The sequence below is a fragment of the Orcinus orca genome, chromosome X, assembly GCF_937001465.1.
Source record: "Orcinus orca chromosome X, mOrcOrc1.1, whole genome shotgun sequence".
In the NCBI taxonomy this organism is placed as follows: Eukaryota; Metazoa; Chordata; class Mammalia; order Artiodactyla; family Delphinidae; genus Orcinus; species Orcinus orca.
In genome coordinates this window covers 94,866,676-94,884,191 of record NC_064580.1, presented here as the reverse complement: position 1 = coordinate 94,884,191, position 17,516 = coordinate 94,866,676, and the positions used below count along the sequence as shown (strand labels likewise).

The following is a 17,516-nucleotide window of genomic DNA, read 5'->3' as shown; positions in this document are numbered from 1 at the left end:
CCCACAGTCAAGATAATGAACACATTCATCATCCCCAAACGTTTCCTCATGCCCCTTTGTAATCCCTCCCCTCACACTTTTGCATCACCCCCTGTCCCTGGACAATAACGAATCTGCTTTCTGTCACTATAAATTAATTTTCATTTTCCAGAATTCTATGTAAATGGAAATAAAGAATATAAATGCTTTCTTACTGGCTTCTTTTACTTAGCATATTTATTTTTTATATTCATTTATGGTATTGACTCTATTATAGTCCCTTAGGAGATACGTGATTTGCAAATATTTCCTCTCAGTCTGGAGCTTGCCTTTATATTCTCTTAAGAATATCTTTCAAACAGTAGAAGTTTTTAATTTGGATGAAGTCCAATTTCTCAATTTTTTCTTCTTTACATCAAGATTTTGGTGTTGTATCTAAGAAATCTTTGCCTAACCTAAAATCTTTGTCATAAAGATTTTCTCCTATGTTTCTACTGAAAATTTTAAAGTTTGGGCTTAAATTTAGATCTGCAATCCATTTTAAGTTAATGTTTGTATATGGTGTGAGGTACGGATCAAGGTCCTTTCCTTTCTTCTTTCTTTCTTTCTTTCTTTCTTCCTTCCTTCCTTCCTTCCTTCCTTCCTTCCTTCCTTTCTCTCTTTCTTTCTTTCTTTCTTTCTTTCTCTCTCTCTCTCTCTTTCTTTCGTCCTTTCTTCCTTTCTTTTCTTTTGCATAGGATATCCAGTTGTTGCAGTACCATTTGTTAAAATCTATCCTTTATTTACTGAATTGCCTTTGCCATTTTGTTGAAAATTAATCGGCCATATATGTGTGGGTCTATTTCTGGACTCTCTATTTTGTTTCATTGGTCCCAATAACACACTGTATTGATTGCTGTAGCTTCATAATAATACTTTCAAAAGTCAAGTCCTGGAAGTCTTAAAGTTTTGTTTTTCTGTTTCAAAGTTGTTTTGGATATTCTAGGTCCTCTGTATTTCTGTATGCATTTTAAAATGACATTGAATCTATGATGACCAATTGGGTAGAAATCGATTTCTTAACAATGGCTTTCCATTTACTTAGGTCTTCTTTAATTTTCTCTTCAATTAACTTTTCAGTGTACAGGTTTAGCCAATATTTTGTCAGGTTTATTCCTAAATGTCTCATATATTAGATGCTATTATAATTATATTTTAATTTCAATTTTCAGTTGTTTGCTGTTAACATATATACAATTGATGTTTGTATATTGAACTTGTGTCATTAAACATTACTAAACTCACTTAGTTCTAGTTGCTTCTTTCGTAGATATCGTAGTATTTTTACATTGTCATCTGTGAATAAAGACAGTTTTACTTCTTCCTTTCAAATCTGGGTGCCTTTTTCACCCATGCTTTATCAAACTGGCTAGAACCTCCAGCACAATATTGAACAGAAGTGTAAATGTGGACATATTTGCATTGCTCCCAATCTTAGTGGAGAAAGCATTCAGGCTTTCACCATTAGGTATAATGTTACCTATAGGCTTGTTCATAGATGCTCTTTAGCAGACTGAAGAAATTCCCTTCCATTTCTAGTTTGCTTTGGGTTTTTATCAGGAATAGATGTTGAGTTTTGTCAAATTATATTTCTGCATCTATTGAGATAATAATATTTTTCCCTTTTGGTCTACTAATATGATGAATTATATTGATTGACTTTTGAATGTTAAACCACCCTACCATTCCTAGGATAAACTGTACTTGGTCATAATGTACCATTATTTTTACATACTATTGGATTCAATTTCCTAAATTTTTGTTAAGAATTTTTGTGTCTATATTCCCAAAAGATATTAGTCTGTAATGGTAATACTTGATTCATAGGATGAGTTAGGAGGTAGTCCCTCATCTTCAATTTTCTGGCAGAGTTTGCATAGGAATGGTATTTATTCCTTAAAGCTTTGGTAGAAATCACAAGGGAGGCTATCTGGCCTAGGAATTTTCTTTGTGGGGAGGGTTTAACTACAAATTCAATGTTTAACATCAATATAGGACTATTCAGATTATCTATTTCTTCTCAGTGAGCTTTGGTAGGTTGTATATTGCAAAGGACTTACCAAAGGTGTAGTTGAGGCCTTGCTATAGATGGGCTTTCTGAAATGAGTTTTGCATGTCACTTTGCCTGGAAACAAAAAGCAGATGAGTTTCAAAGCCATGAAACAGAATCAGAGACAGAAATACTGGCCCACTCCTTTGCTTGTGGGCTTTGGCTAAGGCCAAAAAGTTTGAATTGGAGTTTAACTTTGCTTACGACATATCATGCTTTTATTTTTATTTTTATTTTTTGGCATGTTTCTTTTTGAAAGTCTGTTCCCACAACCAAGTAGACTACTCGACTAGTTTCTATTTTCTGCATATGAGAAGGGATTAGGGCTGTTTCTCCTAATTTTAGAAATGCAGGCATATGTGACAAGTTAGTTTGTCTTTCTTACCGTGCAAGCAAAATTAAAAACTTCTGAAAGGATTTACAGCTTAAAATTACAGCCATAAAATTAGGTAAAAGTAACATGCAGTTCTTGGCAAATGAAGACAGAGATCCTAGTCTTCTATGTACTGGGTTTTGTAATTTGGGGAGGGGTTCCCTCTCATTTTCCTTCTAGTCATGAGGGATGGACTTGCTATGAACCGTTCTATTTCCCTGGTTTAGATCCTCCTCCCCATGTCCTCTTTGCTCATTTCTGAGCAAGCAGAACATCTATACTCTCATCTATATCAGTATGCCTTAGAGACTGTCTATATCATGAGCTAAATATCTAGCTAAAAAATTATAGAAACAACCTGCATTTGTTTCCCATTCTATATCCTTCTGATAGTTGCTACTGCTGGTGAATTCCACATGGACTCACTGTCTGTCTCAACTGAGCATTGGTTAAATTCTCTCTTCCAAGTACAAAAGACAGAAATGGCAGTGTCCTTGATCCTTTGGACTCAATGATAGATGAGACAGTCCGTCAGGGTATTTCCAGCAAGTTGAATACTCTGTCCTGGAATCCCAGTCCTTCCTATTCCTGTAGGTTCAACTCTTAGAGAACTTATTGACTCTTCCATCCTAACTTAGGCTACCAACTAGAAACCCTAAGGGATTTTTTTTCAACTTGGAATGATTTCCCTAAAAACATCATATTATAAATAAGCCATAAGGCTCTGGGACAGGCCACTAAAGCCCATGACACTGTATGCCTAAAGTCTAGTAGCAAGAATAGGCTCACAGAAAGTAGGACATGAAGCCCCACCATGCTTTACACAGCTGAGGAACCTGAGGATCCACCTGGCCACTCAAAATAATCTTGTATATTTTTATTAGAAACTCTCACCACAATTTCTCTGAAACAGTCAAAAGGAGAAGCTGTTAGAGTGAGCAATGAATACCATAATGAAACATAAATAGTGCTATTGGAAAAGAGGGAGGGTAAGATTTAAGAAAGGATGTGTGAATGAATGTATTGTATATGAATTATATCTCAATAAAATTGTTACAAAAAAGAGAAAGAAAATATGTGACTAGGATTTCCAGAGAAATGGATAAGATATGAAAAGCATTCCATGAAAATGGAATAGCTGATAAATAGAACTCAATGAGTAGAATATTGGAGGTGATAGTTTGGCCTACAATGGTGGTTTAGCCTGATTTAAAGGGGCTCTTAAATGTTATGCCTGGATTTAGAAGTTTACAGATAAGAGAGGGTCATGAAAGGTTTTTGAGAGAAGACAGGACATAATCACATCTAAGTTTTAGAAAAGTATCTCTTTACCTTTTCCAATAATACTTCTCACTTTCTTCTTTTGATCATAGTTGTCATTAGGCTTTAAGCTCCTTGAGGGTAATAAAAGTTTCCTAAATATTTGTCTTTCTTTCATTGTGCCCAACACAGTGATAATACATAGCAGGTGTGCATTGAAATTTGTCCTCAAATCAGTGAAGTAGACTTGGTGTGAGAAAGCCTTGTTCTAGACTTGTCCCTTTCTGGTCGTGTCCCCTCTATTTAAATACGTCTCAGGTTCATTCACTTCTCCTCATCCAACTGCCATAACCCTTGTTCAGGCCACCATCTTCTCTCCAATAGTCTCTCATATATATATATATATATATATATATATATATATATATATATATAAATTTACTTATTTATTTATTTTTGGCTGCTTTGGGTCTTCGTTCTTGGGTCTTCACTGCTGCGCGCGGGCTTTCTCTAGTTGCGGCAAGCAGGGGCTACTCTTCGTTGCAGTGCACGGGGTTCTCATTGCAGTGGCTTCTCTTGTGGCAGAGCTCAGGCTCTAGGCACGCGGGCTTCAGTAGTTGTGGCACACGAGCTCAGTAGTTGTGGCTCGCGGGCTCTAGAGCACAGGCTCAGTCATTGTGGCGCATGGACTTAGTTGCTCCGCGGTATGTGGGATCTTCCCAGACCCGTGGGAAGGGGCTCAAACCCGTGTCCCCTGCATTGGCAGGCGGATTCTCAACCACTGCGCCACCAGGGAAATCCCTCTCCAACAGTCTCTTAATTGGTCTCCCACCTCACTATTACCCACTCCTGTCCACTAGCGATACTGCCACTAGAAAAATTTTTCTAAAATATCAATCTGACCATGTTAGTCTCTGCTTAAAATAATTCAGTGACTTCCTGTTGCTCTGACAATTAAACCAAACCTCCTTAACATGACCCACAAGACTCTGCATGAGCAAGTCTTTGCCTGCCTAGACAGCAAAATCTTCTGTCACTCTCCCCTTTACTTTCCTGTTAAAGTCACTCTGGCTTTCTTTAGCTTCTCCTAGCTGCTACGTTCTTTCTCACCATAGGGCATGTGCATTGATTTTTCCCTCTGTCTGGAAGATTCTCTGCCTCACTCCCATCCCTTGACCTAGCTGATGCTTCCTGTTCTTCAGACGTCAGTTTACCTGCACTTTTTGGGGTTTTTTTGGCCACGCCGTTTGGCGTGGAGAATCTTCCCCGACCAGGGATTGAACCCATACCCCCTGCATTGAGAGCATGGAGTCTTAACCACTGGACCACCAGGGAAGTCCCCCTAACTGCACTTTCTTAAATAAACCTTCTCTGATCCCATCAAGGAGGCCAAGTGTCCCTGTTGTACGTTCTCATATCCTTCCATTGGTCTCCTTTGTATCGTATAGCACAATTATAATTAAAAGATTATTATTTACTCTTCCAACATCCGTCTCCTCTACAAGAACATAGAGCAAAGGAGCAAGTCTATTTTGTCTAACAGGGTACTCCCAGGGCATAATCCAGTGCCTGGCACAGAGTAGGCACTCAGTAAATCTTTGTTGAATGAAGAAGTAGTGCTTATATCTTAATGACTTGAACACTGTAAACTTTCAGAGTATCCTGTTTTTCTCCATCACACTTTGCACAATGATTATTCTTCAAATATTTGTGTAAGTATTTATCTGTATCCCATATGAGAATATCAGCTCCATGATGGCAAGTACTATGCTTACTTTTTAATCAATTATATATATATATATATATATATATATATATATATATATATATATATATATATAGTGTGTGTGTGTGTGTGGTACGCGGGCCTCTCACTGTTGTGGCCTCTCCCATTGTGGAGCACAGGCTCCGGACGTGCAGGCTCAGCGGCCATGGCTCACGGGTCCAGCCGCTCCGCGGCATGTGGGATCTTCCCTGACCGGGGCACGAACCCGTGTCCCCTGCATCGGCAGGCGGACTCTCAACCACTGCGCCACCAGGGAAGCCCAATCAAATTATATTTTACAGACAACAAAATGTGCTGATTATACATGTGTAGTTTCATGAGTTTTGACAAATGTGTACACTCATAAACATCTCTCCAAACAAAATATAGAACATATCCATTATCCCAGGAAGTACTCATGCCCCCAGTCAACCTCACTCTCACAACCCTGCAGAGGTAACCACTGATTTCTGTCATCATATATTCGCTTTGCCTATTCTAGAGCTTCGTATAAGTGGATTCATACTGAATATGCACTTACGTGCATGGCTTCTTTCACTTAACATAGTATCTGTGATATTCATCCATGCAGTTACATGTATCAATACTTTGTTCATTTTTTAAATTCATGAATAGTATTCCATTGTACAAATATACCACAGTTTGTTTATCTACTCACCTATTGATGGAAGTCTGGGCTCTTCTCACTTTGGGATTATTACGAATAAAACTGCTATGAACTTTCATGAAAAAGTCATATTCAATTTTTTTTATCATCCTACCCCTAGCACCTAGCACAGTGCCTCATACACAGCAGGCACACAATACACATGTGTTGAGTAAATGAATGAATCTAATCCTTCCAATGTTAGTGATAACTGTACCTTTCCTTCCTGCTTTAGAAACCATATTAGAAGGCAAATAAGTTAGAGTGACTCAATTACAGAAAGAAATGTGAATACCCTCTTAATATGTTTAAAAGTAAGTTGCAGAGTTTGTACTTTAAAATGTTATTACTAACAATTACTTTTGACACTCCTCACATCTGAACTTGTCACACAAGTGTGTCTTGATGCTACTTGTAGGATTTCCGGATAAAATGTAAGATGCCCAGTTAAATTTGAATTACAGGTAAACACCAAATAGATTTTTAGTGTAAGTATGTCCCAAATATTGCATGGAACATATTTATGCTAATTTGGGACATACGTATAAGACAATATGCTAATTGGGATATACTTATTGTTTTTCTGAAATTCAAATTTAACTCAACATCCTGGATTTTTATTTGTTAAAACTGGCTACCCTAACTACATGTGAACTGTGTGACCTCTGGTCCTCAGGCCCCTTCCAGCTTTAAAGCTCAAAGATTCCTCACTTTCTCCCAGTGTCTTTCTCACATATTTTTCTCATATATCCTTCAGAAATGCTGTTCTACGAACATTATGGACAAGATTTAGTTTTTCTGTTTGTGTGTCTTAAACATTTGCTTGGTGAATTCACTTTAAGGTCTAGCTGGACAGTACAGGCCCTGGTTCATTCTGGCTGGCTAGGGCTTTTCCAAGTGAAATCCAAAATGCTTGTTCCTCTCACCACCCCCTGAGCCCATCTGTTGTGTTTGTGTACGTGTGTGAACACAGTTGGACAGACGGAGGGAAATGCCTTCCTGAACTACTCATCAATGTCTGGTGTCAGCTTCATCCTTAAAATAAAGTGTGGGTGACAAGTCTCACCTTGTAGGGAGCCAGCTCGTACAGATCCATTCCTTCTCTTCCCAGAGCCTTTCATTCATAAACTCATAGAGAACTGTTCTTAAAAGGCAAATGCACATTAAACATGGGAGAAGACTAAGGTTGGTTTAGCGTGTGTGTGTGTGTGTGTGTGTGTGTGTGTGTGTGTGTGTTTAAATTTCAATGAATAGGTTTTGCTTTGGAATTGCTCAAAGTAAAGCCAGACTCTCTGTATTATTATCACAAAGTACAGAAACCTAGGATGGTGCTACAGGGGGCCAGGCTTAATGGAAGGGCACTAAGATTTTGAGTCAAACTTGGGTCTGAATTTGTGCCACTCCCTAGCTATATGACCTTGAGTAGGCAAACTAGTAAACCCCTTCAAGCTTCAGTTTTCTCATCTGTGAAATGATGGCGGTAATAGTGCCTGCCACACAGTGCAGTTGGGACAGTTCTGTGATATAGCAAAAGTGAAGTACTTAGCCAGGCACATAGCAGATGCTCCATGAGTGGTACCCATTATTATGAATGTGGCCCCAGGACTAGTTCTGATACAGCCAAAGAGGCCTCTCTCGGTTTTTGGACCCTGAGGCAACCAGCAGGGAATGAAGATTTTAAAAGGGCACCTCAGCATCTTGTATTATTTTTCATTTTAGAAGTTTACCTGTGCACTGAAAAGAAAGGCCCTGTCTTTGGGTCTTCACTACTGCCAAGTAATACCAACTCTGAGACTCAGGTTTAAATTTTTTTTTTAATCTGGAAAATTTATATATAAATTTTCCTTGTTTCAAAAGTAGTTGTGAGAATTATATCTATAGGATGGTTGTTTAGAAAGTGTACAAACAATGCAAGTTATGGTAAGTGTACAAACAATGTAAGTTATGGTAAAGTCAGTAAACCCATCTTGATAAAAAAAGCAAAAGAATAAAAAGACACCTGCCAGGGCTTCCCTGGTGGCGCAGTGGTTGAGAGTCCGCCTGCCGATGCAGGGGACGTGGGTTCGTGCCCCGGTCTGGAAGGATCCCACATGCTGCGGAGCAGCTGGGCCCGTGAGCCAAGGCCGCTGGGTCTGCACGTCTGGAGCCTGTGCTCCGCAGCGGGAGAGGCCACAGCAGTGAGAGGCCCGTGTACCGCAAAAATAAATAAATAAATAAATAAATAAATAAAAAGACACCTCCCAACACTCATCTTTCTTTTCCTGACTTCCCAATTTCAAGCTGATTCCTGGAATTGGTGGCAGTGGGTTTAGTGGGGGAAAAAAAAAAAGGCAGAGAGTGAGGATAGCTGGTTTCTTATCCCAACTCTGGTACTTAACTTCCTATGGTGAGGAAGTAACTAACAGCTGAGCCTTCATTTCCTCATCTTTAAAATGCAAATCAGTCATCCAGGGATCACCTAGTAGGCAGGCACAGTACTAGATAATTCCAGCTAACATATATTGAGCATACTATATGTGGCAAGCACTTTGCTAGGGGCATTACCTTTAACCTCCCAAAACCCAATGAGCTAAAATATTATTATCCCTATTTTATAGTTGAGGAAATTGAGGCTTAGAGGGTTTAAACTGATTTGCTTTATAGTGAACAAACCAACATCACCTCAGAGGAACTTACTGTCTAGGGGGATAGGTGAAGATATAAAGAAAGCATTGTAATATTGTGTATGTGTGTATGTCACTGCATATACCTGTACCTCTAAAACACCTATGTCATTTTGTGGTAGAGAATCAAATGAGATTTGGTGTGAAAGGTGTTTTGAAGAAATCTGACAGTGTTAAAATAGAGCTTTACCATGAGTTATTCACCATTTCAGAGAATCACTGCACTAATAGCAGCTCCATCTGTGGTACTTGAGTCAGCAATACCACATTCCAGAATCATTCTGCTTCAGCAGACTGTAGCATTCCTGGTGATTCTGCATCAAGCTGCTAGCCTCTGATGACTTCATTACATCTTCTTTTTTTTTTGATTAATTAACTTATTTATTTTATTTATTTTTGGCTGTGTTGGGTCTTCGTTGCTGCACGCGGGCATTCTCTAGTCGTTGTGAGCAGGGGCTACTCTTCGTTGTGGTAGTCAGGCTTCTCTTTGTGGTGGCTTCTCTTGTTGCAGAGCACGGGCTCTAGGTGCGCAGGCTTCAGTAGTTGTTGCATGCGGGCTCAGTAGTTGTGGCTCATGGACTCTAGAGCCCAGGCTCAGTAGTCGTGGCACATGCACGCGCCATGCATGCATGCTCCACGGCATATGGGATCTTCCCGGACCAGGGCTCCAACCCGTGTCCCCTGCATTGGCAGGTGGATTCTTAACCGCTGCGCCACCAGCGAAGTCCCTACATCTAATAGAGCCACGTATGAGCATTTACATATTAAAATACATATTGTTTCATTATGAACTACTTTTGTTTTTTCTTTGCAATACAATTATGGCATAATAAGTGCTTTTTTTTTTTTTTTGGCCACACTATGGGGCTTGTGGGATCTTAGTTCTCCGGATCGAAACCAGGCCCCCTGCAGTGGAAGCACAGAGTCCTAACCACTGGATATGCATTGCATACATACACATGGAAGGGAGAAAGCATTCCGGGGTGGGAATGACACCAGTGATGTGGCCTGGTTTAGCAACGGTTAGCGCGTCCCCAGACAAGCCAGGATAGGTCAGAGACTTCCTCTGTTCTTGGTCTTGCCATGTTCCCTGGAAGCCACTCCTTTTATCCCTGCCCTCCCCCCGGCCCCCTCCCCCACCCAGTGTAATTGAAGACTCCTGGGGGAACTGCCAGGACCAGCATTACAGGAAATTGCCTTGTGGCCAGTGGGGCTTCTCTGGTTACTTTCCTCAGTGACAGAAGACAGTGATGGCTTCCTGTCTGTTAGCTGGGTGTCTTTGCCTCCTTGTTATGCCAAGTTCCCAAGAAACCTCAGCTTGTGCTCCTTATATTTTTGTTCAGCTCCTGTTATTGGGATTTTTTCCCCCTGTCTTATCCAGCTCCCTGCCTCCAGCCTCCTTGCTCCACGCTAGAGATCTGGAAACTTTTGGTCCATGATGGACAAATTTTATGGGACACCTAAAGGGCATTGTTTCGAATTAGGCCATAGCTCCAAACAGATACCAGTTTGGCAATGCCTGTTGAGTCCTCTCCCTTGAAGGTGATGAATTTATCATCCGGAAACAGACTGGTGTTTTTTCTCCTTACTAATTATACGTGTTCATTGAAGACTGCTTGGAGAATACAGAACTATATGGAAAAGCAAATAGAAATTATCCATTATCCTGAGAAATATAGCATTCAACATTAGACAAAGGGGGCACAGCACTGGTGAGGATTAAATTCAAAGCTGCTCTGCCTCCCTGTTCTCTATTCCATTCCAGCCCCCAGCTTTCACCTTCCACAGCACCTCTTGATCTCACCCTTATGAAAACTTGCCTGTCCTGTATACCATAAAGTGGAGGGCAAACTGGAAACTGTACAAAAGCACTTACCATGTCAAAGGCATATAAGAGAGATAAAATATCTTTCATATCAAGGTGTTTGGAATCTAAAATAGCAATATTTTGTCATAGCTCTGCCATCACTACCTTATTACCGAGGTGTTGTGGTGATAAAGGGTTGTGGGAATGTCTAAAGAGATAAGAGACCATCTGAGAAATTCACAGTGCTCCCTGGGAATTAGGAAAAGGTTCACAGTACAAAGAGGCAAGAATGATTAAGTGTGAGGCTGGCTCATAAATATGCCTTTCTCTTTTGAACAAAACAGCCAACATTAAACAAAAAAGTTGGATGATACTAAAGCCATCCCAGAGATAAAGTTCTTATTACAGATAATAGTTAGAATTTATGTGTTGCTTTTTTCCCAAGGTGGGTAGGGTCAGAATGGCAGTTTCCTCATTTTTGAGTCTGCATTGAGACAGAAGACTTAGAAAACACTAAGGCATAAGGGTTAAGGTCAAGGCTTGGGAGTTAGACCTGTGTTCAAATCCCAGCTCCGTGAGGTCATCAAGCATTTTTCACATGCCATCCACTGTTTTAGACATTGGGGATGCAGTGTTGGACAGCACAGATAAGGTCCCTACTTACATGGAGCTTACGTTCTAACGGGGTGGGGGGGAGACAGAATGTTTAATGTTGAAAAGGTAACAGTGCTATGATTGGAAGTAACTGGGGGCTACTTTAGGTTGAGTGGTCAGGAAAGGCCTCTCTGAGAATAGACAATTGAACTGAGACTAGGGTGATAAAAAGAGGCCAGTGATCAAAAACATCTAGGGGAAGAGCATTCCAGGCAGAAGTAACAGCTGGGGCAAAGGCCCTGAGGCAGGAACAGGCTTAAGTGTTTAAAGAATAGCATGAATACCAGTGTGATTGAAGCAGAGTGAGCCAGGGAGAGAGTGAGGAGAACAGGTTGGAGAGGGTCAGCACATGTCAGGTCATGCGGGGGACTTTGGAGAAGTTCACCTTGTTATAATCATCATCATAAAACAGAGAAGGTGGGAGTTCCCTGGCAGTCCAGGGATTAAGATTCGGCGCTTTCATTGCCGGGGTCCTGGTTCGTTCCCTGGCTGGGGAACTAGGATCCTGCAGGCCACGCAGCGCGGTCCCCCCCCCCCAAAAAAAAAGCAGAGAAGGGAAAAGGAAGTTGGATTGGAGAGTTTAGGGAATAGTGTTCAGTATCACCTGAGAAACTTGGATCTGACTAACTGGGCACAGGGGTTTGAATGCTGTGCTGAAAGTGGGACCCTGAGGAGAACAATTCTGAGGGCAGAGTACAGGGTGGCTATTTTCATTTATCATTACATTTCTGGCACTTGAATTTCTCTCAGGTTCTCTGCTACAGTTGCTGCTTTCTCAATGAGTGCAAATATATAAGTCCAGCGGGGCTTAGGGATACAGCTAGAGTCTATTTCCAGCCCCATGTAAAGAAATGCTGTTGTATTTTGTGGCTGGAATTTCTACCTATGTGGGGAGATGTCACAGTTCCCCAACCAGCTACCAAGCTGGCTATATAGTGAGGTATAGACCTGACCTAAAAGGGTGCTAGCTTAAGATGGCTTTTTATTTCATGGGACTCATGACACCGCCAAGCTGCTCTGATTTATTTCGTTAGGACGAGTGTGGCTAAGGGGTATGCTTCCTGGGCAGCATTGCTTCTTGCTTCACATGGTTCACTTTTTTCTTTTTTTCTTGTTTTTAATAGGGAGAGAAGAAGCCCTATGGAAAGCCATGTGGAGGCCAAGACTGCATTGGGGGCTGTAAATGCTCTCCTGAGAAAGGAGCCCGAGTAAGTTGCTTCCTTCATTGTTGAAAGACAGATAGTCACAGGAGCCGATATCTGAAGTGTGTGTGTTTTCTTTAGAATTAAACTGCTTAGAATTTTCTCTTATGACCTCATGGAACAAGCAAAGTGATGAAGACCAGCTGGAAGGAGCTTTGCTGACTAATGATAGGCAGAACTAGATTAGTCAAAGTCTCTGACGGACCGGGAAGAGGTTTCTTTCATTGACTCAATAGCGAAGTTTCCTCAAAGTTTCATCTGGGGTATTTCCAAAAGGCAATTAAGTTGTGCAGAACCAGATTATGATATGTTTGTAGATGCACATCAATTTTCATAGCTCATTTACAGATAGGCTCTTCCCTACCACTCTGGGGGACAAGTGGTCCAATCGTTATCTACAGACTAGGGATGTGCTTCATCCAAAATCAAGGGTAGCCATAAAGTCCAGAAATATAGGTGACTATACATAAAGAATGATTTATAGATATTATATTAAGGCATAGGACACGTTTCAAAACATTAAGTGATTTATTCAATGTATTGTCCTTTAATAGCCATGACCAGTTCAAATTGTTGTGCAAATTGCAATGAACACAGTGCCTTGATACAGCATTTCTATCAATCCTCGTATATGCATATGTGATGTGTTGCCCCAGATGATTTGTATTTTTGATTTGCACTGAAGAAACCTGCATCTTTAGTATAACTCAGCAAAAGTATTCAAGGGGGGGGATCAATCCATAAAAAAAATAAAATCCTATCTGCGTTTTCAAAATTTATGGCCACCCTGTAGAATTGAGATCTTCCGACTTGCAGCATTGTATTTACACTCTCATCACATTCAAACCAGCCTAAGAGCTTACATTGTCAAAGGAAGGTAGCATAAATAGGTCAACCAAACCCTTAAAAACATAGCCGAACAGGGAACAGAGTGACCACTCTACCTCCTCTTTCATTATTTTCCATTTGCAGTACAGTGAAATGTCAAACTATGCCAGAATTTGAAGGAAAAGTATAAAAAGCCATCTCTTCATCAAAAGGGACCAGACATATTATACATTAAAGGCAGAGACTTAGGGAATCATAAAATATTAGAAAGCGAAGGTATCTTTGTGAGCTTCTCGTCTTATCCACAGATGGTAGAGGAAACAGTCTCTGAGAAGGAAAATGACTTCCCAGGTCACACAGCAGATTGATGACAGATTCAGGCTATTACCTGGGTCTTTTGATTTCTCGCCTATTTACTTTACCCACTGCTGTCTCCCGGGGAAGTCGTGTTCACTACAGCCAGCGAGGCCCACGTTCTTCCTCTGATCTATATCTAGGCAACACTTTAGAAAAAAAATAATTCTACAACAAATATATGAATATGTTCTTAAACAACAGCAAGCAACACAGACAATGCAAAAGTCTCCCTTGATGTTCTCTCGGTCCCACTATCGTCTTTCTGGTCTTTTTCTGTGCATGATCAAAGATAGGTATGAATATGTATAACAATAGTTTCATTTTCTGGGTTTTTTTTTCCCAAACTATAATCATAAGTATACTATGCCGTTTTGGGTTGGTTTGTTTGGTCACATAATATGTCCTTAAGATCTTTTCCTCCACCCCAAAGTTTAATCTAGCCATTTGCCTTTTGATGAACACATAGTTTGTTTCCAAATTTTTGCTATTTTGAAAAATGGAAGTGCTACAGTAGAAATCCTTGAACAGTCGTCCTTGTACTCATTTCTAGTGTTGACGCTAAGGATACGAATTACCAGATGTAAGGGTAATGGGCACTTTTAATTTTAAAAGCCAATGACCAATTACCCCACAGAGTATCTATTCAAATTTATTTACATCAGCATTGTTGTACAAGAGTGCCCATGTTTCTATACCCTTGCCATCACTTGATATTTTTGTTAATATGGGTGAAAATCATCTCAATTCCCAGACTACATGTAAGTTTAAGCATCTTTTCACATATTCATTGCAGGTTTGTATTTCCTCCGTGAATTTCCTGGACATATCCTCTCCCCACTTTCCTAAGGGGTGAATTTCCTGGACATATCCTCTCCCCACTTTCCTAAGGGGTGATTCTTATTGATTTACTTTACCCCTGCAAAGATACAGCAAGTAAAAATGGCCCAAGTGGAAGCAGATGAGATTTGAAGTTTGACACAAAAGGGCATTTCCTGATGGAGCATGAGAGACCCAGCAGCCAGGGAACTGAGAAACAACTCTGAACTGTTTGTGGGGCTGGGGAGCCTTTAAAACTAGAAATTCTTGTATATTCTGAACAGAGGTCAGTCCTACACCAGGCAAACATGCCTACGATGACCTCATTGTTTCACCCCTGGCTGAGATTTTGATCTTTGAAGATAGAAGGCGGTAGATTTCCTCTGTGAGGAGCTCTCATTTGGATTCCAAACATCTGGAGCCCTAATCTGCCTTCTCCTTTGAAAACATGAGTGGTTGAAGGGTCGTGGGATGGAGAAAAATAGAATATCACCGCACAGATTTTTTTCGTCAATATTTAAAAGACTCGGTGTCCACACAGTCAGATATGCTCCTAAAACTTTATTTGTGAAGCCTGAAGTTTCTGGGAATGCTTGTCAAGGTTAGTGAACCAGACCAAGCTGTATTTCATGAGTCAAGAGCAGGAATGTCCTATTTCCCAAGTAGATCAGGAGGCCAGTGCACATGGGGCCGATCCTGTGCACACGGATGCTTGAAGCTGCCCACGCAGCCAGGTCCTTTTTACTCATCTTCCCTACCCTCTCGCGTTCCCAGGGCCAAGCAGGATTGTTTAAACTGGACCCAGCACTGTTGACCCTGCAGGGCAGCCCCTCAGTACCCCTTTTGTGCAGATGTCAGAAAGATTTGAGACTGTTTTCCTTAGCTGAGAAGAGGGCCCCTTTTGGATTTCAAGCTGTTCTCTCCAGCTCTGCGAGCTGGGAGGGGAACGGAACGTTGGTTCACCCCTGAGATATGCTGCAGCCCTTTGCAGGGCCTGCCTCCTGCCTTGGGGAGACATCAAGCACGTAGCTTGCTGGGCAGTGTGTATTTTTCCTTTGCCAAAGGCCTCTTGAACTGATTAAGACATTTACACAACACCTAGCACTCCTGCGCAACTGTGATCCAACCCTTTTGGGCTTTAAGCCATCTCAAACTGATTTCTCGAAGGCATGCCATGCCTGGTAAAAAGCCCTTGCCTAGCGTTGCTGCACTGCTCTGTGCTTTCCAAAGCATCTTTTCCCAGGGTCTGTATCATTATCTGTATGCAACAAATAAACTGATAAGTGATTTGCCCAAGGTCACTAGCCTGTCAGCGGCTAAACCTTATTTAGCCTACTTTAGGAGAATGGCAACTTTAAAAAATGACATGCCTAGTAATGTTAAATAAAGGTGTTTCTCCCCCGCCCCTGGACATTTAAATTTGGATTTAATGTTTGACTTCAAGCTTTCTTTCTTGCGGGTAAGTGTTGTTATCTGGAAAAACCATTCTTTTGAGTTGTTCTCTTCCCTGGTTATTTTTTTTTCTTCTGCCATTGGATTGATCAAATTGTTGTAGCTTGACATTTCCATCCCTTGCTCTCTTTTCCCTACTGGATTTGAAAGCTGTCTCTGCATTACCGGCCGGTGTTTGTCTGAGTTGGGAGCAGGCGGGACTGTTTGTTTTATTCTGAGTCTACTATTCCTTAATAGCGTTTCAGAGTTTTCCCTGTTTTAAGTGTTCTGGTGTTTACATAAAGCATGGAGAGCTCCTGATTAGCCATGCCATCTAAGGGTGCATTATCACAGAGAATCCCAAACCACAGGGAATGTTTGGATTCCCCACCTAGGTAAGGGCTGTTGGCCCCTGTTTTATGGCTGTGGAAGCTATATGCTAGCTAGAGAGTTTATGAGACTAGCCTGAGTTTCACGAGAAACAGCCCAGGGTTCTTAATTCCTTATCTCCTGCCTGCATCCTGCTGCTTCTCTGTCACAAAGTGTGTTTCCCATGAATTCCAGAGCCCAGATGCATTCACCACCAGCCCTTCAATTTACTCTCCTCCTGCAAACAGCTGGCATTCCCTGTGTCAGCTGACTGGCGCCATGGCTACCGAGAGTACCCAGAGGTGGTTCCATTTTCTCCTGAATTAGGCAATTCCGGTAAAACATCTTTCTGTTCTCTCTGGGTGCCCTGGCCAGCCACTGTCCTTAGCCTCTCCAGTTCCAAAGCGAAAGCTCATAATGCGCATGACCTCCTTGGGTGGCCGGGCCTTGCTCCAGCTGCCTGCGGATCAGGCGTCTTGCCCCTCTGAAGGCTGGCCTCACTGCTAACGCTGGTCACCACTAACCTTCCTGTTGCCAAAAACAATGGACATTTTTCATTCTTATCTTCTTTGACTTTGCTGCACGAGACGCCCCCTTGTTTCCTGCAACTCTCGGTTCCCTTGGATTTCATCGTGCTCTTCTCTCCTGGTTCTTTCCTATTCTGATTGGGACTCCCCAGCGTTCTCTCCTCATCCTACTTCTCTTCTCACTGTAGGCCTCTCCCAGGGTGGTTTCATATATTCCAGAGATCTCAGCTACCACCCATACGATGATAGATATTCAGTGTCTATCTCTAGTTCAGACCTTTCTCTGTAGCTTCGGATCAGCATTATCAGTTTCTCGCTGGATATCTCTGCTTGGAGTTTCACTGGCACCACAAACATGTATCACACAGAATTCAACCTTCCTAAGTCCTACCTATGTCTTCCCCATCTCAGCCCCACCAAGCACTCCATTGCTCAAGCCAGAAACCCAGGAGTCATTCTTGTCTTCTCTTGCTTTTCTCTACCTCCAATTCGTCATCAAATCCCATCTATTTATCTTCTTAAATTGAGCTCAAATCCATCCACTTTTCTCCATACCTATTTTTCTCCAATCCAGGCCTGTATAATCTCTTACCTGAACTGCCGTAATAGCCTCCAGACTGGTCTCTCAACCCCCAGTCCCGCTATTTACTGTCCACTTGCCACTCTGCTGTCATCATCTTTCCAAAACATAAATATGATCACAAAACTCTTGCTTAAAATCTCTCAATG

At 41.4% G+C, this 17,516-nt stretch overlaps 1 protein-coding gene across 4 annotated transcripts in view; it reads left to right on the top strand.

The window, feature by feature from the left end:
• The window catches only part of COL4A6 (collagen type IV alpha 6 chain), a 284,481-nt gene that overhangs the window by 113,286 nt on the left and 153,679 nt on the right, over positions 1 to 17,516 (top strand). For all 4 annotated transcript variants that reach the window (XM_049704349.1, XM_033408792.2, XM_033408791.2 and 1 more), the window contains one exon: positions 12,382 to 12,465. In XM_049704349.1, the coding sequence (XP_049560306.1) occupies positions 12,382 to 12,465 (84 nt within the window). The remainder of the gene's footprint in view (positions 1 to 12,381; positions 12,466 to 17,516) is intronic.